Source organism: Urtica dioica, chromosome 12 (assembly GCF_054948205.1).
Source record: "Urtica dioica subsp. dioica isolate 48M chromosome 12, U.dioica_male_clone48M_v1_H2, whole genome shotgun sequence".
Taxonomy (NCBI): domain Eukaryota; kingdom Viridiplantae; phylum Streptophyta; class Magnoliopsida; order Rosales; family Urticaceae; genus Urtica; species Urtica dioica.
Window position 1 is genome coordinate 14,097,532 of NC_142767.1, and position 23,135 is coordinate 14,120,666.

The 23,135-nt window shown below is 35.4% G+C and overlaps 2 protein-coding genes across 2 annotated transcripts; both read left to right on the top strand.

Moving 5' to 3' along the window:
• Positions 1-632: 632 nt before the first annotated feature.
• LOC149379356 (sporulation RMD1-like protein, putative (DUF155)) lies at positions 633-5,351 on the top strand. The gene is made up of 7 exons (XM_089604339.1): positions 633-1,142; positions 1,409-1,517; positions 3,349-3,508; positions 3,972-4,120; positions 4,208-4,359; positions 4,763-4,877; positions 4,982-5,351. The coding sequence occupies exons 1-7, from the start codon at positions 769-771 to the stop codon at positions 5,114-5,116; spliced, it is 1,194 nt and encodes a 397-aa protein (XP_089460465.1). The 5' UTR covers positions 633-768; the 3' UTR covers positions 5,117-5,351.
• An 11,983-nt stretch (positions 5,352-17,334) lies between these two features.
• LOC149379357 (O-fucosyltransferase 19-like) lies at positions 17,335-19,677 on the top strand. Its single transcript, XM_089603992.1, has 7 exons — positions 17,335-17,401; positions 17,529-17,602; positions 17,718-17,806; positions 17,891-18,023; positions 18,155-18,387; positions 18,732-19,208; positions 19,464-19,677. The coding sequence occupies exons 1-7, from the start codon at positions 17,389-17,391 to the stop codon at positions 19,675-19,677; spliced, it is 1,233 nt and encodes a 410-aa protein (XP_089460118.1). The 5' UTR covers positions 17,335-17,388.
• The last annotated feature ends 3,458 nt before the right edge of the window (positions 19,678-23,135 follow it).

The window sequence follows — 23,135 nt, forward strand, 5'->3', positions numbered from 1 at the left end:
GTAATATTATTTCCGTTCGATTTTTCATCGGCATGTCGATTTTTCATCAACATATCGATTTTTCATGAAAACCGGCATATCAATTGCCATTTTCTACATTTTTTTCGTTCGGTTTTTCTTCGACGTGTCGATTTTCCATAAATCAAAAAGTTTGAAATCGCATCATCAAAAAGTTCTAACCTTATGTCAGGACCTATTGGCCAAAGGACAGTCTCACGTAGATAATTTCTATGGGGCGTAGGCCTCTAAAAAAATAACGGAGGCATGAAAAGGTTTCCTCAGGCCAGACAAAGATTGACCCTCGATTGTAAAAGCATAAGGGAGCTTGATTGCAAGACCCACCCGTCGAGCATGGATGAAAGTCGGCCTTAGTAATTCGACAATGCCGAGTGGAAATGCCATCGTTCAACATATAAAAATTACTCTAGGAATAACATACTAATCTTCCTCAAGAAAATGACATTTTGAACCTTGATCAACTAAGATAGTTCATACTAATTAGAGGTCATGTAGTAAATCGATAATTCTAGCGATGCCTCTAACAAAGTCTCCTTCCCAACAAAAAAAAAAAAAAAAAAAAAATCCAATCATATATTTTCGAACACAATTTATTAAATCAAGTCTTCCCTACTAGAGTATGCACCAAAACCAAATCGCAAGTTCTTGGTCCGTAGCTCTTCTACCTCGAATCTCTCACTCACCTGTCAAGCAAGCAACTTGTTCACAGCCAAAATTAAAGAAGAGAAATACAAAATCAAATCCCCAAAGATGTGGCGAGGCATCGACGCCCATCTCAGAACCATGCGTCTCACTCTCATTCCTTCTTCTTCTTCAGCCCTAACATTCGTCCGTACAATCGCCATTACTGCTCAGCCTAGCCCTCGGTCGTCACTCCTCTCTTCCCCTCCCAAAACCCTAGCCTCGCGCACCGACCTGTTCGCCGGTTTATCCGCCCTCCGCCGCGGCTACCAGAGGTTCGGCCTCGTCGCCTTCAGGTGCGTCTCGTCGGCGTCGCCGGCGCAGAAGCTCGATTGGAACGAGCCTGTTCCCTCTCCGGAGGTCGCCAACCGCAACGATGGCGGCTCTGTGGACGAAGATGTCAAACCCTTTATTCCTGTCCGGGCTTACTTCTTCTCTACCAGGTCTCTTTTATGCCTAACTATGCAACTGTGTTCTTACTACATTCAGTCATGGTTATTGAATACACTGAATTGGCCGATTAGTGTGGTAATTGTTTGAGAAGAGCTAGTTTTGTTGTAATGCTCGATTTTTTTTTTGTGTATAGAATATCTTAAAACAAGCGATTTGCCAATTTTTTTTTTTTTAATTTTTTTAATTTTTTAATTTTTTAATTTTTTAATTTTTTTAATTTTTTAATTTTTTAATTTTTTTCTGTATACGGCTGTAGTGTGGATTTGCGACGATTGGTGGAACAGAACAAGATGAATTTCATCCCGCCAATATCACGAATGACCAATTACGTGGTTCTTAAATTTGGCGAGCTTTGTGATCCACATGTGAGATTATCTTCTTTCTCTATTCTTTTCTTATTATGTTTTATTTTTCTTCTTCTCTCTGTGTGTCATGTGGCTAGTTCCCTTAAATTCAGATTGTGAGAATTAATATGTATTCATGAGATGACAATATTGCTGTGTTTATCGACACGCCCGAGAATAAAATTTATTGTCTGCTAGTATTAGTGATTTTGCTGGCATTGGGATTATCGGTGTAGATAATTTTCTTAGTTACTTGCGTAGTGGTTTTTCTCAGACAGTTTGGTATTTTTTTTATTTCATAAGATTACGAAACCTCTGCGCAGCAATCTTTTCCTGACTGTAACCTAATTTCATAAGACCACTGTGCTCTTTGGTAATGCAGTCAGAGGAGGGGGTTTTTTTTTTAATGTTTTATAGAATGAAACGTAGGGAATTGGGGAAACAATTTTATTTTACTATCCTTGAAGCAGACTGCTGGAGACTGACCGGAGAATGGGAACACAATGCTCTGATGAGAGGTGTGTTCGTGTATGTGCGAGACAACTGACTACAGGACGAGCTAGAGGAGGATGATTGTGTAGCAGAGATTATTCACTGTGCAACACGGTGTGACAGAAACAGAGGGAAGTAGTATAAAAAAGAAATCTTATAATTAAAATGGGTGACTATGAGTAACATGTCAGCTCAGGGAAATGAGAGAATCCTAAGAAGCTGTACTATTGCTGAAGGTCTTGACTGTCTTAACTTATGTACGGAATCATTTATAGAATAACTTGTCTCGGTGACTAGTGTCTTTAAGCTCTATTTGGGACCTGAACATACGAGGAAAAGGAAAATGGAAGGGAAAATGAGAGGGAAAGTCAAAATTATATGTTGTGTTTTCAATTCCTTAAATAAGAGGGAAACGATAGGGGAATGTGAAAAAATAGAGACAAACGCGGGCAATGTAGAAATTTGGATGGATTTCATCTGCCACCCAATTTTCCATAGAAACTGGAATCCCTGTGTTAGTTATACATTTTCCCTCACATTTTCATTTCCCTTTTATTTTCCCTCCATCCAGCAATACAAGGAAAATAGGAGGGATTCCATTTTCCTTTTTCTCCTATTTTCCAGGTACCAAATGGAACCTTCATGTAAAGGAAATATTGTTTTTCCCTAGCTACACCCTCGGATCAGCAGCTGTTTGTGCACCGTTTCGAAAGTGTTAGTTTTGTTTTTGGAACATGAACAACGTTACGCAGAAACAAAATCCTCATCTAAAATGGTGAAACAATCGATCACGCCTTTTTTTCACTGCGGATTCTCTAGGGCAATATAGAGCCAGCTGCTTTAAAAGGAGGAAACAAAAGGTTTTCAACTGATCCCGGAAAAGTGTTTTATATATTCAAGGTCAAATAAGGCGTGAGAAGCAGCATTCATATCTGCAATTTTAGCCAGCTCTCGGGGAATTTGGGTAGGGAGAAATAAAAGGATTTTGAACAATCCGAAGATATTGTTGTCAACCTTTGGGATGTATTGTAACATACCTTTTGATAGTTATTTTGCTCCACTCTAGTAATAAACTGTTTTCACAGTATTTCTTTTGTAAATTGGAGACTGGGCTGAGGCCCTGGTGTGAGATTATTTTTTGTCTCGTTTGCTAAACCAAATAAAAAATAAAAAAAATGAATGTTTCTAACCGTTGTAATTTATAAAGTCGTACATGTTTACCTATATGATCTGCTTACTTGTTTGTTATGTCGCTAACTTCTGAGGATCATAAAATGTGATCATTCCCGACTTTACTGCTTAATGTTATTGTGGTACTTTGAGTTTTTAACTGAAGAAAAAATTATAATCTTTGTATCAGGGCTTGGGTGCTTCCATAAGTGGAGGCAACTGCTGCTACATGGTTGTTTTCCAGTATGGGTCCATCGTCTTATTTAATGTTCGAGAAAATGATGTTGATGGCTACTTGAAAATTGTGAAACAACACGTATCAGGATTGCTTCCTGAGATGAGAAAGGACGGTAAGCTCTTCCAAATTAACTTGAATACATGAAGCTTTATGGGTTTCAACTTTCATATTTTGAACACTACAAAAAGCATACCAAAAGCAGCACTGAAACGCGGGTTGTGATAATTTTCTTTTGTTTCTTCACAAAAAAATAAATAAATGATATGCTCCTCTGTATTTGATTATTTGTACTTATAAGAAGATCAATCATGTTAGGGATCAAAATCTCTTCAAGGATGGAAGACTTTGCGTTTATTTTCTTCAATTATTTTTTATTTATTTATTTTTTTAACCGTGGTGTCCGGGTTATACCCGACTAATCTCCACGAGGCCGTGGAATATACGACCTGGATACTATCCCAATGGCCTTATTTTCTTCAATTTTTAAACGTCTGTTAAAAATGAAATTTGATATCAGAAAATATGGATTTTGCGGAATCTAATCCTGCTTCCAACTTGATACTTATGGAATATAGAGTATGAGGTGAGAGAATGCCCAACATTAAGCACGTGGATGGAAGGGGGGCTAGATTATATAATGTTGCAGTACTTAAACATTGATGGAATTCGTATCATTGGTTCTGTTCTCGGTCAAAGTATCGCTCTGGATTACTATGTGCGCCAGGTATGACATAGAACATATGAGTTTCAGAGCTTATATATATGTGTGTGTGTGTGTCTTATTATCTAGTGCTTAAATATACTCCGTTAGGTTGATGGGATGGTTGCAGAATTTACGGACATCAATCGTGAAATGGAAGCAACTGGAAAATTCAAAATGAAGAGGAAAAAACTCTTTCAGTTAGTGGGGAAGGCAAATTCTAACCTTGCTGATGTGATTCTTAGGCTGGGACTGTTTGAAAGGTATCACTTAAACTAGTATACATTAAAGGATGATTTTTTATGATCATCCATGGACAAAATACTAGTTGGAGTTCCTTTGGACTATATGCTGTTTGTGTGCTATAATGTGATTGTCAATCTCTGGTAATGTATTAGCTATAACAGCGTTAAAGTAATAGGAAAAACATTCAATTTGATCAGTGTAATAGTTCCAAAGGGAATGTTTTAATCGTAAAAATGTAAGCCACAAAACTAAGAACCGTTTTTTTGTCGATCAATGTCTGTTTTTATCTAACTCTTAGTTGACCTACAATCTGCACTTAATTCATTCCGCAATTATAATCATCGCATCCCTGCTTTTGATATATTCGCAATGATGACTTCTTCTAGATACTTTAATTGACAACTTCGATTGGCGTTGCAGATCGGATATCGCCTGGAAAGATGCCAAGTATGCTCAAATATGGGAGTACCTCAGAGACGAATTTGAGTTAACACAGAGATTCGCAAGTCTAGATTTCAAGTTGAAGTTTGTAGAGGTAATGTGAAAATTCAATCGTTTTCCTTGACGTCAGTTCTAGAGTCATGACACTGATTAGAGTCGTGTTGACGATGCAAATCCACTTTTGTTGTTTCTTTGCAGCACAATATTCGCTTTCTTCAGGAGATCCTTCAAAATAGGAAATCTGACTTTTTGGAGTGGCTCATCATTGCCCTGATTGGGGCTGAAATTCTACTCTCTCTATATGACATTGTACATAGATCAGCTGCATTATAGCACTGCTTCTGTCAGGTGATGCCCTGGCTCTTTAAGAAAAAAGTCAAATTAATAATTTTTTCTTTTGATGCCTAATTATTAATTTCCTGAGATACTGTAAATTTGGCTGGTCCTTTCTAGTCCGTATTTCATGTCCGCAAACCACATTCATCTTGAATCTTGTGTATATTATTTGGATTAAGATCACAAATGCAATACCCATACGTCAATAAAATTTTTGTTTCTTTTCGAGTCCTGTGGTAATGCTATTTGTTATTTTTTTTGTTCTCGGACTCACGGAAACTATTCAAACTTGTTGAATTTTTTATGCTTTTTTTTTATTTCACGTGCAATTTTATGAAGACGTCTTAATTCTTACAACGTTCTAAGTTGATATCCAATTCTAGATCAGTCCATTAAATTTTTGCCGCTTCTACTATTATTAGCATACAAATAGCAGATGAGAATGATCGCTTCAAAGTGAAGTAAGGACTCTTGAAAACTATTATCTATGTACTTGGTTTTATAGCACCACCCAAGAAAGTTTCAGGTTGTTGCTTTATCCCACGGACGCTCTTCGATGAAATTTTACGCTTTTCCTCAACTGGTCTGTTAAAGTCTCTTGGTGTATGCTATGAGAGGTAAGTTATGAGTTAGTGTAGGCGCATCTAGTACCATTGAGAATGAGAAGTAACGGTGAAGTGTCTTTTTGATCTTAACAACGCGAAATTTAGATGGATTCCAAATTAGCTATATCCTTCTCAGTAGGGCCGATGATCTCTTAATGAAGGAATGCTTTATCTTCGATGACATACGGGAATACCGTTCTCCTTCTCAGTAGGGCCACTGTTTCTTCTCCTTCACGAAGAGAGACGGAAATATCGTTGCCCACATTTTAGCCTCTTTTAAGCTCTAGTTTGAGTTTCCCTAACACATGGCTTGAAACTTGGTTTTAGGTAAGTTTTAGAAGTTTTTCCTTCCAAATATGCAGCGTTGGTTGATTTCCACACTTATATAGGATACTTGAGCACTTGAGAGAGAGAGAGAGAGAGAGAGAGAGAGAGAGAGAGAGAGAGAGAGAGAGAGAATGCGTAGGAGATGGACGGTTTAGAGCGTAAAGATTTAGAAAGAGAAAATGTTTGATTAATCATTTGCGTGAAAAAAGTGGAAATAATGTGCCTTTTTTTTAATATTTTTTTTAAACGTTTACATATTCTTATTCTTATTATGATAATAGCTCATAGTAACCAAGGTTTAAATTGCCGGAGAATGACGGCGAAATTGCGTCGGCGTCGCGGAAATCAGAGGAGGCCGGCCAAAAAATCACGTTTTATCGTTTCGGAGATTAATGTCGTCGATATTGCGTGGTGTTGTCGTTTTTTTGTCGTTGTCGTCATGCCGAAATGTGTCGTTTTGAAGCTGTTATAAAAACCAAAAAATCGGGGCTTTTGATCGACAAGAGGAGAAGACAACAATGGAGGTCGTGAGCAGAAGAGAGAGAGAGAGAGAGAGAGAGAGAGAGAGAGAGAGAGAGAAAGAAGAGATAGAGAGAGGAAAAGAGAGTAAAAGAGATATTAATATGATGTGATGTTTTAGTAAAAAGCAATACAAATCAAGGTTTGAAATCTCGCGCGAGATGAGGGTATCTCGCGCGAGATCTCGTTTCTCGCACCTCTGCGAGAGCGAGATGAGTATATCTCGCGGTATGTAGTAAATCTCGCAATTTCTCGCGCTTTCCGCGCAATTTCTCGCACTTTCCGCGGGAAAAAATAAATATCTCGCGAAAAGACTTAAAAATATGTTAAAAAAATATTTAAAAAATGTTAAAAAAATATTTAAAAAATGTTAAAAAAAAAAATTTAGACTGTTTTGGGTATGTCAAAGTCATTTCAAACAGCACAAGATGCGAGATACCCATTTAGTATCTGCTAGCTGCGCCATTACCACAAGCACAAGATGTTTTTTCCCACACTCTCTCACAGTGTATATGGTAATGTATTAGATTTTAACTTCTATCCTATGTTATATAGTCTTGGTTTGTACTTTGTACTATGTTTGGTAATGTAATTTGTACTTTTTCTTTTTACAATTTGCAAATTAATATCTAAGTGATATCAAAATTAATTTCGTGAAAGTACAATATTTATAAATCAATATCAAAATTACTCTAAAAATTCTAATTTACAAATTAATATCAAAATTACTCTCTAAGTGTAATATGTTTTAAATGATATTAAATGATTTTTAACATACTAATAATATTTATAAGTATCAAAATTCATTAGGAGAAAATCAAACAATTTTTATTAGTATCCTAAACCCATTAATTTCACTTGCAACATATGTATGTATTGTAATTTTTTTAAAAAATTACTTATTGTCCAAATACCCCGCGGAATACCATTTTATTTGCGGTATACCTCGCGGAATGCGAGTTACCACGCGGTACGAGATACCCTCAACGTTCGTCAAATACCGCGGAATACCCTGATACGAGACGAGATACCCTCAAAATTTAAAGTGCGGTAAGGTTGCGAGATACGAGATTTCAATCCTTGATACAAATATATGATAGTATTAAATGTTTTACCGTGCACTGCCTACAATATATATATAAAAAAATAAGGAAAAATGGCATGAACTAGCCAATTCAAACTATGGCTTTTGCAAAATAGCCATATTTCATTAAGTTAGCCAAAATAGCCACCACTCTCTGCAGACCCTCGATCGCCTCGCCGCCGGGGATTCTGTCGACCGGGAGGACCATCTCGACTTCCATGCGCAGCACCGCGGGGCCACGTCGCGGGCGGTGGTCGGCCATGTGGCGGGCGGCGGCGACTATCTCGCCGGCGAGGGAGGGCAGGAGCTCCGGCGACGAACCTTTCCAGCGAGGAAGCCCGCCTCGTCGCCGTAGCGTGACGGAGAGTCGCGAATCTCCGTCGATCTCCTCGCCTTCGCCGCCGTGACGGAGAGTCCGACGGGAGGTAAGATGTGTGCGATTGCGGTGACTGGAAGGAGGTCTGAGAAGAAGAAGATCGGAGAAGGTCGAGGATTAAATTTTAAGGCTGAATAAAATCCCTGGACTAAATTAATCCTGCCTGGATTAAATTTAATCCCGATATCTTGTCTGGATTAAATTTAATCCTGCCTGGATTAATAATCGTAGCTTGGCTATTTTGCTTATACTTGATAAACTTTGGCTATTTTGCAAATCCTTAAGTTCTATTTGGTCATTTAGCCGCTTGACCCAAAAAATAATAATAAAAATAAAAACTTGTTTTTTTATTTTTTTTACCTAAGATGGCTTATGGATATTGACATGGTTTTGGGTCATTAGTTTTCAATTTGTTTAATAATGTTAACGGTTAGGTACAAACAATAAAGTGATAAACCACTTGGAATAATAGAAATAAATTGAAAATATTAGATGTATATACATATATATCAAAATATATTTTTTTTAAATTAAATTTCGCAACATTATTTCCGTCGGCATTTCCGTGTTTTATCGAAATTTCCGTCGGCACCGCAATTTCCGTCGGCACAATTTTTTCAAATTTCCACATTTTTCCGTCGCAATTCCCATCGGCCACCGTAATTTCCGTTTTTTGAGACCATCGGCACGAAATCGGCCGTCGGCATTTCAATCCTTTGGCTCATACTATATGCGAATTTTCTACTATGTCCTTATTTTAAACTTTTGTTCTTGCGGTTATAAGACGGTTTTTTTTTTTGTCTCTCGCCCAAGGCCCCTGATTTAGTCGAGCCGTCTCTGACTCAGCTGACGGTGATACGACAATATTCGTGAAAATGAAGTATAGTTTAAGTTTATGCATTAGGTATTGAGTATAATCACAAGGAAATTTTTGTCCGGGTATTTAGCTTTTGAGCTATTTCAAGAATAATTTTAAACCTAGCTATTTAGGGAACCCTGTGACCATTTCTAAAAGAAATGAGTGGCGAAGATTCCTCTTATGAGTAAGAAAGTCATCACGGTTATGTAAAATTACCATGAAGAAGTTATTAGCAAAAAGTTAGAAAATTACCGTGAGAAGTTATCTTAACAACGTTATTCTAATCTGTGCGCCGTGGATTAGCTTAACCAATGATGGTACAGTCAAATAACATTGCATAAAAATAAGAGGATTTGATAAGAGGTTGCAGGAAAGTGTACACTTGTTTTATATTTGAGGGGAAATGGACACTGATACTCTACTTAAGAGACTGAAGAAACAAGTCTCCCATAGTCACCTTTTATTTATTTATTAATTTTTATTTTTTATTTTTTTATTTTTTTTATGGAGACTAGCATAAGACGACCATGGGGGGATGGTAACGTGAAAGCTAGATTTTTTGTGGTCTTAAAATTACAGGTTCTCTAAATATATAATCATATGAAAACTCAAGATTTTCTATGTAGTCAACTTTTGAAAAATTTTAAGTACATAATCACGAGATTTTATTGACAAAGTCAAAAAGATAAAAGATGAATATATCAATAATTTATAGTTATTAATGAACATATTTATTTATCTATTTTTTTTTATCTGAGTAAATTTCGTATGAATCGTGAATATTTTGACTAGAAGTCTAGAACAATCGATACAAACAACAAAAATAATAGACAAATGTATCATGAAATAAAATATATGTTCCAATATGGTGAGTATACAAAGTTATTTTACCAAATGAAACCAAAATTATAATATAATTCATAATACTAAAATATTTGTATTTTATATGACTATACTTTAATCTTACAAGAAAATCCACAGAAAACTATCATTTGGCTGAGGAGAAACGTAAAAAAAAATCAAAATAATCACTTTATTTTTTGAGATTTGTAAGTAACTAGGCCACTTTAAACATGAGATTTTGGATCTAGCCTATGTTTGACAATTTTTAGTGATATAGCCAAATGACTTATGTGGCAATAATTAAGGTTGATTTGCCCTTATTTATTAAAAAATTCGTCACTTTCTCTCTCCTATTTTTTTCAAATAATTTTTTTTGCATCAAAACTTCAAAAATTCGTATCTTTCTCATACGAACTCGAAATTGAGTGATTTCAGATCCTACAAATTTGTGGCGTCGAGATCTTCAAAAATAGACCCATTGTGTTTGATGAAAACTTATGTTTAAGGCATCATAGTTACGTTTCCATTTATTTTTTGATAATTTCAAAAATTTACAATTATTTCCATATTTAAGGTAGTAACGTGATTTTTCTACATCTATGGTATTAAACATGATTTTTCATCAAATACAATGGATCTATTTTTGAAGATCTCGGCGTCACGAATCCGTAGGATTTGGAATCACTCAATTTCGAGTTCATATGAGATAGATATGATTTTTGAAGTTTTTATGTAAAAAAAAGTGTAGGAAAAAAGTAGGAGAGAGAAAGTCACGAATTTGTTAATAAATAAGGGTAAATCAGACCTTAATTATTGCCACATAAGTCTGTTGGCTATTTTCCTAAAAGTTGTGAAACATAGATTAAAAACAAATTTCATATTTTCATTTTGACTATTTCGCTACAGTGCCCTTATTTTTTTAAAGTGCAATGAAGAGTACCATAGGACGACCATGGGGGATGGTAATGTGAAAGCTACATTTTTTGTGGTATTAAAATTACGGGCTATCTAGTATGATAACTCAAGTTTTTCTATATAGTCAACTTTTGATAAATTTTAAGTAGATAGTCACGAGATTTTATTGATAAAGTCAAAAAGATAAAAGGTGAATATAGCAATAATATATAGTTCGTAATGAACATATTTATTTATCAATATTTTCCTTTTATTTGAGTAAATTTCGTATGAATCGTGAATATTTTGACTAGAAGTATAGAACAATATTCGATACAAACAACAAAAACAATAGACAAATGTATCATGAAATAAAATATAAGTTCCAATATGGTGAGTATACAAATTTATTTTACCAAATGAAACCAACATTATAATATACTTCATAATACTTAAATATTCGTGTTTGATATGACTATACTTTAATCTTACAAGAAAATCCAGAGAAAAAAGTCATTTGGCTGAGGAGAAACATAAACAATCAAAATAATCACTTCTTCTTTTTTTTTTTTTTTTTTTTTTTTTTTAAATTGAAATGAAGACTACCATAAGACGACCATGGGGGATGGTAATGTGAAAGCTACATTTTTTTGGTATTAAAATTACGGGCTCTCTAAATATATAACCATATGAAAACTCAATTTTTTTCATATAGTCAACTTTTGATAATTTTTAAGTAAATAGTCACGAGATTTTATTGGCAAAGCCAAAAATATAAAAGATGAATGTTGCAATAATTTATAGTTCTTAATGAACTTATTTATTTATCTATATTTTCATTTTTATCTGAGTAAATTTCGTATGAATCGTGAATATTTTGACTAGAAGTCTAGAACAATCGATACGTACAACAAAAATAATAGACAAGTGTATCGTGAAATATAATATATGTTCCAATATGGTGGGTATACAAATTTATTTTACCAAATGAAACCAAAATTATAATATAATTCATAATACTTAAATATTTGTATTTTATATGACTATACTTTAATCATACAAGAAAACCCTGAGAAAAATGTCATTTGGCTGAGGAGACACGTACAAAATAAAAATAATCACTTTAAAAAATATATTGAAATGAAGACTACCATAACACGACCATGGGGGATATTAATGTGAAAGCTACATTTTTTGTGGTGTTACAATTACAGGCTCTCTGAATATATAATCATATGAAAACTCAAGTTTTTCCATATAATCAACTTTTGATAAATTTTAAGTAAATAGTCACGAGATTTTATTGACAAAGCCAAAAAGATAAAAGATGAATATAACAATAATATATAGTTCTTAATGAATATTTATTTATCTATATTTTCCTTTTATCTGAGTAAATTTCCTATGAATCGTGAATATTTTGAATAGAAGTCTAGAACAATCGATACAAACAACAAAAACATTAGACGAATATATCATGAAATAAAATATAAGTTCCAATATGGTGAGTATACAAATTTATTTTACCAAATGAAACCAAAATTATAATATAATTCATAATACTTAAATATTCGTATTTTATATGACTATACTTTAATCTTACAAGAAAATACAGACAAAAAATGTCATTTGGCTGAGGAGAAACGTAAAAAAAAAGACTATTTGCTTAAAATTTACAAAAAGTTGACTATTTAGCAAACTTCTAAATTTTAGTGGCTTACTTACTCATTAATTATCCCATTTTAAGGTTATCAATCACATCATCTCGTATTAGAGGGTTCCTGGATAGGATGATCTCCCTTACCAATCGGCCTTTTTTGGGGTCGTTGGATCGCGGAAAATACCATTCTTGCGTGGGATGTGATGCACAAATGAAAAATATATCAAGGGAGTCAGAGGCCTTGTCGGGATTTAGATTTATATGAGCAAAGCATATAATAGGTTAGACTGGGGATTCTTCCTTAGAGTCAATTCTTTAGTCCATTAATAGGTTGGACTGGGGATTCTTCCTTATAGTTCTTCATTGTTTCGGGCTTTCCTCTAAGGTGGTCAAGTTTATTGAACAATGTATGTGCGCGGCTTCTAGTGCTATCCTCCTAAATGGGAGGCCCCTTGGCACACTTTGAATTGAAAGATGACTTCAGCAGGTGATCCGAAATCACCGTATCTTTTCATTATGGCCTCCGAGGTCCTTAATATTGGTTGCTATCTCGCAAGAAAGAAAAAGTGGTGTGGAGTTGCATTGAGAAATACTTAAAGTGGTCCGGCCATGAGATAAACATTTTTAAATATGGGCTTATCTTTTCTAAAAATTTCTCCTTGACTTTGGAACGTGTTATAGGTATTTGCTTTGACATGGAAGGGTGCATAGATGATATTATGTATTTGGAGAACCCATTGATCGTGGGAAGGAATAGGTACAAGGCCATCTCGTTCCTCAAGAAAGAAATTCACGTATGCCTTAAGGGGTAGATTGCTAAGACCATCTCAAAGGCCGGTAGGACTAGCTACTTTGATGAGATCGATGGTCCAAAACATCCCCACCTACACGATGTCAACATTCAAATTAGCTAAGACTTTTTGTCGCTCCTTGGACAAGATGGTTAGGAAATTTTGGTAGAGTGAGAAATGTACGGAAGGGAAGTACATGTCGCTCCTCAAATGGGATAAGGTTTGTCAACCTAAAGACCGGGGGTGGGGGGCTTGGGCTCCGTAAATTTGAAGGTTCTAATTCGGCCCTTACTGCAAAATTGGTTGGAATGTCGCCGCCGATTTGAATATTTTTTTGGGTGAGACTTCTCTAGAAAAAGTATTGCCGAGACTCGTGCTATTTTTATTGTTGAATTCAAAGAGGAAAATTTACCAATGTTGTGGGACACAAGAATTTATCAATAATAACTCTTGTTTTGTTATTGGTGATGGTCAAAATGTTAAATTATTTGATGACTTTTGGATCTATAATGATAGATATCTTACGTAGTCCACGGGCTTGAATTAGAATATGATGGCGATTGATCTTTTGGTAGAAGTAAGAGGCTTTCGGGATTCCCATCTTCTCAAGAACTTGTTCTCGGATGAAATAGATAGAGACATTGAAAAGGTCCGAACGATGACATCTCTGAGCAAGATTGTTATGGATTGTTGAAATTTCATATGAATTGTGGAAATTTGTTATGGATTGTTGAAATTAAATTTAGAATATGTGTATATGATTTTGTTGAAATTTTTTGTGGATTCTTTTAATTCTTATGAATATGTGTTGTTCCTTGTTTGTAGAGTAGACTTAAAGAATGGCGCCATCAAACTCAGCAAGGAAGTACCGCATGCCCGTTCCGGGAAGACCGTGATGGAGGAGGTGGAGGTGGTGGTGACGATCGAGGTTTCTACGGTGGTGGTGATTATGGAGGAGGCTCCTATAATGGTGCTGGTGGTGACGGACGTGGAGGCTCTTATAGTGGTGGTGGTGGTAGTGGATACATACCAAGTGATGAAGACTATAACTGTTTCCACCCTAGTTTTTTTTTTGGTAACATGTTATGGGGGCGGCCACGACGGAGGTATGAACGATGTCATGTCATTTACGTCTACCAATGACGTTGATTACTTGTCTACCAACTTCGGATCAGTGACAATTACTCCTCCAGATACGAGGTACTCATACCCGTATTATGAAGGGTCATCTTCTTACTACAACAACCAACATTGTCCACCACCACCTCCCATCATTACCCCAATCCGACCGCAATAAGATTATCCCGCATACTTTTTCTCTACAGGTACGACTCAATGATAATACGACTACCATATAGAAACGTATCAAACTTCATATGCTCATTTTTTGAGTTGGTACGACTATTGTATGACGATTAGCGGTGGGATATTGTTCGAGTAGAGTCATTTTTTGGTTTGTTTTTGTTGAACACTTGGATATTGTAAGCTATTTTCATTAGGTTTGTGGTTCAAATTGATTATGTAATAAAGATATTGTAAACTATTTTCATTTTTAGCCTATGGTATGTATGACATTTTATAAATTATTTGTTTACTGGATACTCCCTCGGTAAGTCCGATATTTGCCGATAAACCACTCCAGTAACGGTAAATTCACCGGCACGGTTTACCTTCAGTTTCACTGGATACCCCGACAAACCAAGGGTATCTCCCAGTAACCGAGCAAAATCTGAGTCCCGGTACGGCATCGGTAGCGGTATTCGAATCCTTGGTTCTATTAGATGAAATTATATGAAGATGGATGATCAACAGTATTTTGCATCCTCACTACACGAATCTGCAAAAGACGATTTCGAGCATCAGAGTTGGGACGAAAGAGAGCCTCAAAGTTACTAATGTGGATCAAAATCGTGATTAGGACTTTACAACCAATGATCTTGGTCTTTGCCCCATCTTAGAATAGACTGCGCCAGAGGAGGGAGTCCTCAAATTCAACGTAGTTGACGCTGCCTTTGGAAGATTGGGAGCTACGATTGGAGTGGCAGTGAGGGACATCGCTTATGACTTTGTATGGTTCTGGAGGAGTCCAATTGTTGCGGACTCGATCATTGAAGCTGAAATGCTCGTTGTCTATCAAACTTTACTCCTTGGTGATCAAAGTGGATAATTATGTTTATGAGGTGTACCCTGAATGGGTCAACCTTCCCTGATTAGAAGCTTCTTCCTATTTTTATTTATTTATTATTATCATAGATATGCTTGGTTGTTTTGAGTATGTTTCGTTTGTGTGGGTTAGCTAGTAGAAGCGTAAATGTAGTGACCCATGAGATTTGTTAATGGGTCACAAAAGATCATGTATCAGGTTTTTTTAATCTTGGGGATATCCTGACTCTTGTCTGGGATAAGTTTAACCATTTGGCTGTGTTGAATGTCTTAGGAAATGGGCACTCTTTCTTCTCCGATGCACCTATTTAGGGGAAATAGAAGATTTGATTAGCCCCACTTAATTTTAAAAATAAACTACCTTGTTAATTACATTCCTACGAACTTTTTTAACATTTATTTATGGACATTGGCGATAGGAATTGAACCCACGACCTCCACGTTGTAAGTGATGTGAAATTATCGCTAGACCCAATTAAGTATCACAAAATCTTTTTACTTTTCTTCATATTAATACATACCAAACAATCAAAATATTCTGAAAAATATGGTTAACTCCTACCGAACATACTCTATAATTATTTAGAGTGATGTAGCTAAATAGCCAATTTAAAGTTATGAATTTGTAAAATTGTCAAAGTTTATCTTAAGTTAGTGAAATAGCCAAAATATGCAGTAATTTGGTTTCAATTTTTTTTTTTACTCCAAGATTAATTTGTTTGAAAGTGATAAATTGCTTATAATAATCGTCAAAATTTATATCTTGGTTGTAAAAAAAAAATTTGAAAATCTAAATTTGACTACTTTACTGAAAAGTTGAAACTTTTACTATTTTGTTATTCAATAAGTTTCAAATTGCTATTTTTTACAATTTTTCCAATTATTTATTATAGTTGTCAATTAGTCACAATACCAATAACAAATTATACTCATATCTAGAAAATTGATCTCTTCCGAGATAACCAGGGTTTGTTTATAGAAAGATGAGTGATGTGTCCTACCTTACTCATATATAGGGCTTCTGATATGCACCCTAGATGGCTATTCTCGTAACTCTAAAAACAAAATCTATCTGAGGATTGAAAAAATTATAAATTTATAGGTCCCAAATAATCACAATTCCGATTACGAAAATAATGCTTTCTTGGTGTATAGGTAACCCTAGGAAAACTTTTTATTCCAAAGTAATTTTTTATGGTACCGCGGAGATAATTTGGAAAGTTTTTGGCCCATATGTATCAACTATTAAAATTAATTAAATCCTACTTCAATTAGAATTTAAACTGGTAGAAGCATTATATATAAATAACTTCTAATCCTACTTTTCAATTAAACTGGTAGAAGCATTATATTCCAAAATTAAAAACAGATTTGCTTACGAATTCTTAACAGATTGCAGATAAAATATCAATATACATGTGGGAGATCTAGCAAAAACAAAATAAAATAAAATAGAATCCACCCCTTCAGAAACTTGCGAGTGATTGTTTTCAAATAGAAAAAAAAAAAAAAAAAAATTGTGAGTGAACTATCTTTTCGTTAATCAAACGGATGGAGTGTAGAAACTGGTTCTTCATTGATTGAAAATCACAGACGAGACATCAACAAACTAATCATGGGATTTGGTCGTCGAGGAAAATTCATAGTTAGCCAGAGGCAAATATGTTTGTTTGCGCTCATGGTGTTGGGAATTTTCACGCCATGTTTTATAGTAATGAACACTTATCATCTCCAACAGTTGGTCTGTTATAGCAAAGTCAAATCTAGCGTGGTCAAACTTATGATTGAAGAGAGGCCCCGAGTGACCCAACACAACACTAGTAACGTGCTCAGTGAAGACGTAAACGATTTCAAAGGGTCTGCAACGCCCGAGTTTCAGGTTTGATGATTAGTTTTCTTGTACATATATATTTTTTTATTCTTAACTACGTACTGAAGTTAGTTTCTACGTTGAATCTTATAAAAAAAAAACCATATCGAAGTGCTTTATTTAATAGATTTTTCTTTACGTATTGCTGAGCTCCGAGATTCTTCTACTACCGATAGATTTTGTGTTAATTTGTATTTGTTTATAACTCTGTGGGACAGAATCTTGAAATTTGGAGGCAGCCGAAGAGTGAAAATTACCGAACGTGCATTGACCGAACAATGAAGGAAACAGGTATGTACATGCCATGCATATTGCCATGGCGTTTTTAAGCTCCATTATTATGATAATAAATAAATATTTCGATCCTCAGTAAGAGAATTTTCACTCAAAATCTGTTTTTTTTTTTTTTTTTTTTCAGGGAATAACAAATTAGCTACGGATGGTTTCCTTCTAGCCCACGCCAATGGGGGATTAAATCAAATGAAACTTGGGGTAAAAAATAAATCAGATGTGTCTTCCATAAACAATATGTTTCAATATCTGTTTCGACTGTTTATTTAGTTCTCTTAATTAAAGGCTGAACATGTTTTGGGAACATTAATTGCAGATAAGTGACATGGTTGTGATAGCAAAAAGTATGAATGCCACTTTAATTGTGCCTTCTTTAGACCATAATTCGTACTGGAATGATCCAAGGTAAGGATGCACAATTAACTTGTATTACTCATATTCATAATTTTTGTATAATGTACTCTAATCTTTTTTAACTGATTGGCCCAGTGAATTTCAAGATATCTTTAACTTGACGAATTTCATTGAAGTGCTAAAAGATGATATTACCATCTTAGAGTCACTTCCTTCAGAATTCGCATCAGTGACGCCCTTCGAAAAGAACCCTGTTTCTTGGTCAAAAGTAAGTTCAAAGCATTTAAATAATTTGCCTCTCTTTTTTATTTTTTAGGGTTCTTGAAGTTTATTATAATTTGTTTTTTTTTTTAATCGTTGCATATATATTGTATGCTATGATCATTGCATATTTTTCAGGCAAGTTACTACAGATCTGATATGAAAAACTTGCTGAAGAAGTACAAGGTCCTAAAGTTCCTTCACTCGGATTCGCGTTTAGCGAACAACATCGCGGGTTCGATGCAGAGGCTTCGATGTCGCACGATGTACAAAGCGCTGAAGTTTAGAAAAGAAATCGAAGAGCTAGGCATGAAGTTGATCAACAGGCTAAAGAACAATACCGGAGACCCGTTTATCGCTCTCCATTTAAGGTGAAGACAAAAATAACTAGGGCTTTTTTAGCAAGATGAAATAATAAATTAATTATTGACTATTGTTATCAGAAAAATTATACAAACTAATTGATTGGAAAAATAGCCAAAATTTCAAGTTATTAGTAAAATAGTCAGAGTTACATCGTCAATTGTTTTTATGTTGTTATTAAAAAATTTGACATTATATAAGTAATTTATCATTTTCAAGGAACGTTGTTACTAGAGCATGTTACTTGAATATTTGAGCTATTTCACTGATCTTAGGAAAATCTCGCCTCTTTTGCAAATTTAGTAATTTCAATTGATTATGTAGATATAACACTCGTTATTAAGTATGACAGGTACGAAAAGGACATGCTCGCATTTACCGGGTGTAGTCATGGCCTAAGAAAAAGCGAGCACGAAGAGCTTACAAAGATGCGCCATAAAGTTCCCCATTGGAAGGAAAAAAATATAAACGGCTTCGAGCGAAGAATTCAAGGGCTTTGCCCAATGACTCCAAGTGAGACGGCCTTGTTTCTTGAAGGGATCGGATATCCTTCACACACAAAAATCTACGTGGTCGGTGGTGATATTTTTGGGGAAGATGGCGTTCGAGCGCTCCAAGAGAAGTTCCCAAATCTCTACTCCAAAACAAGCCTCGCGACCGACGAAGAGCTTAGACCTTTTGGAAGCTTCCACAATCGTCTAGCTGCGATTGACTATGTTGTGTCGCTTTACAGCGACGTTTTTGTTTACTCTTTCGATGGGAATATGGCGAGAGCGTTGCAGGGTCATAGGAAGTTTGAAGGCTTTCGCAGAACCATCAGCCCTGACAGGTATTATTTAAGCTAGGGTTCTATTAAAAATCATACTAAATACCCAAAACTAGCCAACTAAATTAAAGAGACTAAGTATAGTAATTATAGACACAAAAGCATTTTGCAAAACATAAAAAGCATAACTTAAATAAAAATAGACACAAAAATAGATTCTAAAATAGTTATTTGCTACATATTTAGCTAGTACAAAGTATTTTGCTCAGTCGTCAAAATTATATTTATCTGAGCATATATTTTTTTTTTACTATGCAGGAAAAGCTTTGTGAAATTGGTTGACAAACTAGATAAAGGTGTCATTACTAAGGAGCAATTTTCATCTATGGTCAAGAGCTTACATCAAAACCGAACAGGTGCGCCGTCCATGAGACATCCTTCACGGAGACCGCACGATGCAAAATTCGAAGAAAATTTCTATGCGAATCCGTTTCCCGGATGTATTTGCGAGAGCTCACCAGTGCAGGGGTAGTACATTGCAATGCAAGATTTGATGCTTCACATGTATTTTTATGCATTGTAAGTTCAAATTCGATAAAATACCTTGTTAGGATATATCTTTGTTAGGTTTTATTGTTTATTGTTTTTTTTTTGTTTTTTTTTGTGTTTTCTAGAGGAATTTCATATTTTTATTCGTCATTCATCTTATGTTATTCGTGAATCATCCTATTGGAATAGTATGAACAAGATATTATCACTTAATATACTGATGGGAATTTTCTTAACTAAAGAAAAATTCTACACGACGCAAGCGAACGTGTCGTCAAGTAATAGAGTGCAAAAGCACGGATATCGATCCCACAAGGACTCTAGACTATTTCCGAAACAAACTCACTAGCTTTCTTTTTCGAGTTATGGAAAATGAAAAATGGGGGTTTTTTATTGTTTTGAGAACACGATGAAATGTAAACAAAAGTGAAAACACTATTTAAACACAAGTTAAAAGGAAGGGGCGCGATTTCGTTATTTCATCGAGTCGGTCGGTCTTGGTACGATTCTAAGCTCGGGTTTAGAGTTGTAAAATTTAGTCTCAATCCCTCTTAAAACATTCACTAATCTCTCTCGAGTCTTTAGGAATCTAGCTACGTGTCGAACTTACACCTCTCGGTTTGGGTCCTACTAAAACACAAAACCGCATTTAGCCCGGGATTTCAATCAACTACATCTACCCCCTAGTCTTTCTATAGCTCTAGGAAGGTTAATGATGGGACGGGTAGAGCTCACTCGTTTATTACTTCTCGGTTTCTAAACTCGTCTAAGGTTCACTAATTAGTTAGCTACTCTAATTAGCGTTAACACACAATCCATACCCATAATATTTCACTCTCAACCCAACCATGAAGCACAAAATCTAATCTAAAGGTTTGACCAACCAACTCAATTACTTAACTACATCGCACCCCTAAATCTACTTAGCTACTCATGATTATGAATAAACAAAGCAAAATAGAAATTAACAAAAGAATTAAAGCAATAAAATAAGTAGACATTGAGTGCTAAAATAAACAAACACTTAAGCTCTCATTAATTTACTACCACCAACTCCAAAAATCCACTAAACCAAAACAATAAATTCAAAACACAAATATTCAATGTTCAAGAGACTAAAGTAATCACCAAAACTCAATGCTCAATAGATAAAAGTAATCAACAAAAACTCAAATAGAATACTTGAAAGCTTCAAATATGTTCAACAAAGCATTAAATGGAGTAAATAACTAAAGAACAATAAATAAAAGAGATAGAGTTAAGAGTGAACAAATGGAGGTGATGAGGATGATGGAGGTTGTCACTTCTCCCTCTTCTTCTTCACTCCCAAGCTCAAGAGCAAAATGGGTGTCAAACCCTAGCTTTCTCTCTCTCACTTTCTCTCTCAAGGTTTCAAAACAAAAACAAAAGTGTTCTATGCTAAAGCTTCCTCCTTTCCTCTTTGAATAAGTGTATATGAGGGTTTAGGAAAGGTTTTCGGAGCAAATATGGACCCTTGGATGGGATCCAAGGGCCAAAAATGATCTAAAAGACGAGCTCCAAAAAATGCTGAAAATGCAACTGGCGCGGCGCGCCACTCGTGAATTTCTGAAGGCGCGCCGCGCCTCTCTTGCGCGTCGTCTGCTCGAGCTCTCGGTGTAAATTTTGGCACCAGGGCGCGGCGCGCCTCTCGAGAAACGTTGACTCCATAGACCGTCGTTGACTTTTGTTGACTTGACTTCAAATGACCATAACTTGCTCGATTTAGCTCCGATTCAGCCCGTTTTCGCACCACAACCTTCTCATACTCTCTCAAACCTGAAAATGCAATAAAAACTACAAAATAATATAAAAAACATTAAGAACAAGCTTCGATTATTATCTAGGAGCTATATATAAGTGTGAGTAAATCTCACTTATCAAACCCCCAAACTTGAACCGTTACTTGTCCTCAAGTAACAAAATAAAACTATACACATTATACGCACACGAAACAGCCTAAAAAAATGAAGCTATACATAAACAACACACACAAATCTAGACCAAAGGATAAAAGAATTTAAACTAAAAAGTTGAATGTTGAATTTGTTAAAGACTTTGGACTTGCTTGAACGTCTCGCCTAGATAAAATTGACTCACAAAGTAAGAACAACCACAATTAAGCTCAATGAATACAAGTGATCGGTCAAACTTCGGGTGGCTTTTCCTTGATTGAGAATCTCCGTGTAAAATATTGTTTCGAAACCAAGTCAAAATGCCTCGGAGACTTTCTCCCCTCTTCCTAGCATGCACACTCGAAAAGTATGTTCGAATAAGAACTCGGAGCACCATAAGGCTTTTCACCACTCTCTCTCCACTCGATTTAGGCAAGACAATGAAAGTCAAAAGGTCTTTTATAGGCTTGTAATGTTAGGCTAGGGTCAAAGGTATGATATGGACTTTTTAAGTGGCTAATCGTTACCCTAGCGACTCAAACTCACTAAGCAAACACAAAATCTCACTTTGTCTTGAAAATCTCATTCTCTTCCTTCTTTTAAGCACAAAGTTCACACTCCCCCAAACTTAGACTTTTTCACTCTTTTAGTCTAGACTATGTGTTTGTTTGTCAAAAAGAAAACAATCACCGCGCCATAAATGAACGAAAAAAAAACAATAATGAAAAACAAATATACACAACTTTTCAAGAGTGAGGCATGATTGTGCCTCTTCTTTCTTTTTTTTTTCTCTTTTTTTTTTTAGCAAACAAAATAAAAGGAAAAATAAGAGGTTACCAAGATATCTACAAATGCCGGCGCGGCGTAAGTATCGACAAAATGCGAAAAAAAAAAACACAACATCCACAAAATAGACAAAATCACTCAAGAGTCGCTAAAGAACGGGGTTCTTTGTAGGATTTAAATTTCATCGGCTAAGGCTCTTTGTGACTAAGTATCGAGAGATGGAATAACGTTCGGCTTTTTGTGAAAGGGTTCTAGTGGTGGTAGAACGGGTCGGCTTTTTGGCTCGAGTGGCTACTCCTATGCCTTTATCATTCTAACATTTCTCACCTATAATCGTTTCGCCTCGAGGAGGGTTCAAGTGGTTCTAGTGCCCCCCAAGGTGTGATTGCTAAGACTAGGTTTTCCGGTCTCTTAAACACAAGACTAGGCTCGAAACGTGCAATGTGTGATGAAAATCATCGGATCAAACCAAACAAAGTTAAGCCACCTAGAGTTTCAACCTACCACAAGATTTTAAGTGCAAACAAAGATTCATCGCTATTACTCAAAGCCTCAAGACTCTTTGGGTCATGAATGTTCACACCACTAGCAAATCCAAAGCATTTCACAAATTCACTCACTCAAAATTAAGATAAAAAAAAAATTAAATTACGAAATTAAACTAAGCATCACAATATTCACAATCACACAAAAGAAAAGAAAAACCAAATATTCAAACAAAGACAAACTAAACAAGCAAGAG

Coding starts and splice junctions, on each gene's coding strand:
- LOC149379357 (XM_089603992.1), top strand. Junction 18,024..18,154: donor ACCCTGTTTCTTGGTCAAAA/GTAAGTTCAAAG, acceptor CATATTTTTCAG/GCAAGTTACTACAGATCTGA. Junction 18,388..18,731: donor TTTATCGCTCTCCATTTAAG/GTGAAGACAAAA, acceptor TAAGTATGACAG/GTACGAAAAGGACATGCTCG.
- LOC149379356 (XM_089604339.1), top strand. CDS start 769: ATGTGGCGAGGCATCGACGCCCATCTCAGAACCATGCGTCTCACTCTC. Junction 1,518..3,348: donor GCGAGCTTTGTGATCCACAT/GTGAGATTATCT, acceptor TCTTTGTATCAG/GGCTTGGGTGCTTCCATAAG. Junction 4,121..4,207: donor TGGATTACTATGTGCGCCAG/GTATGACATAGA, acceptor ATACTCCGTTAG/GTTGATGGGATGGTTGCAGA.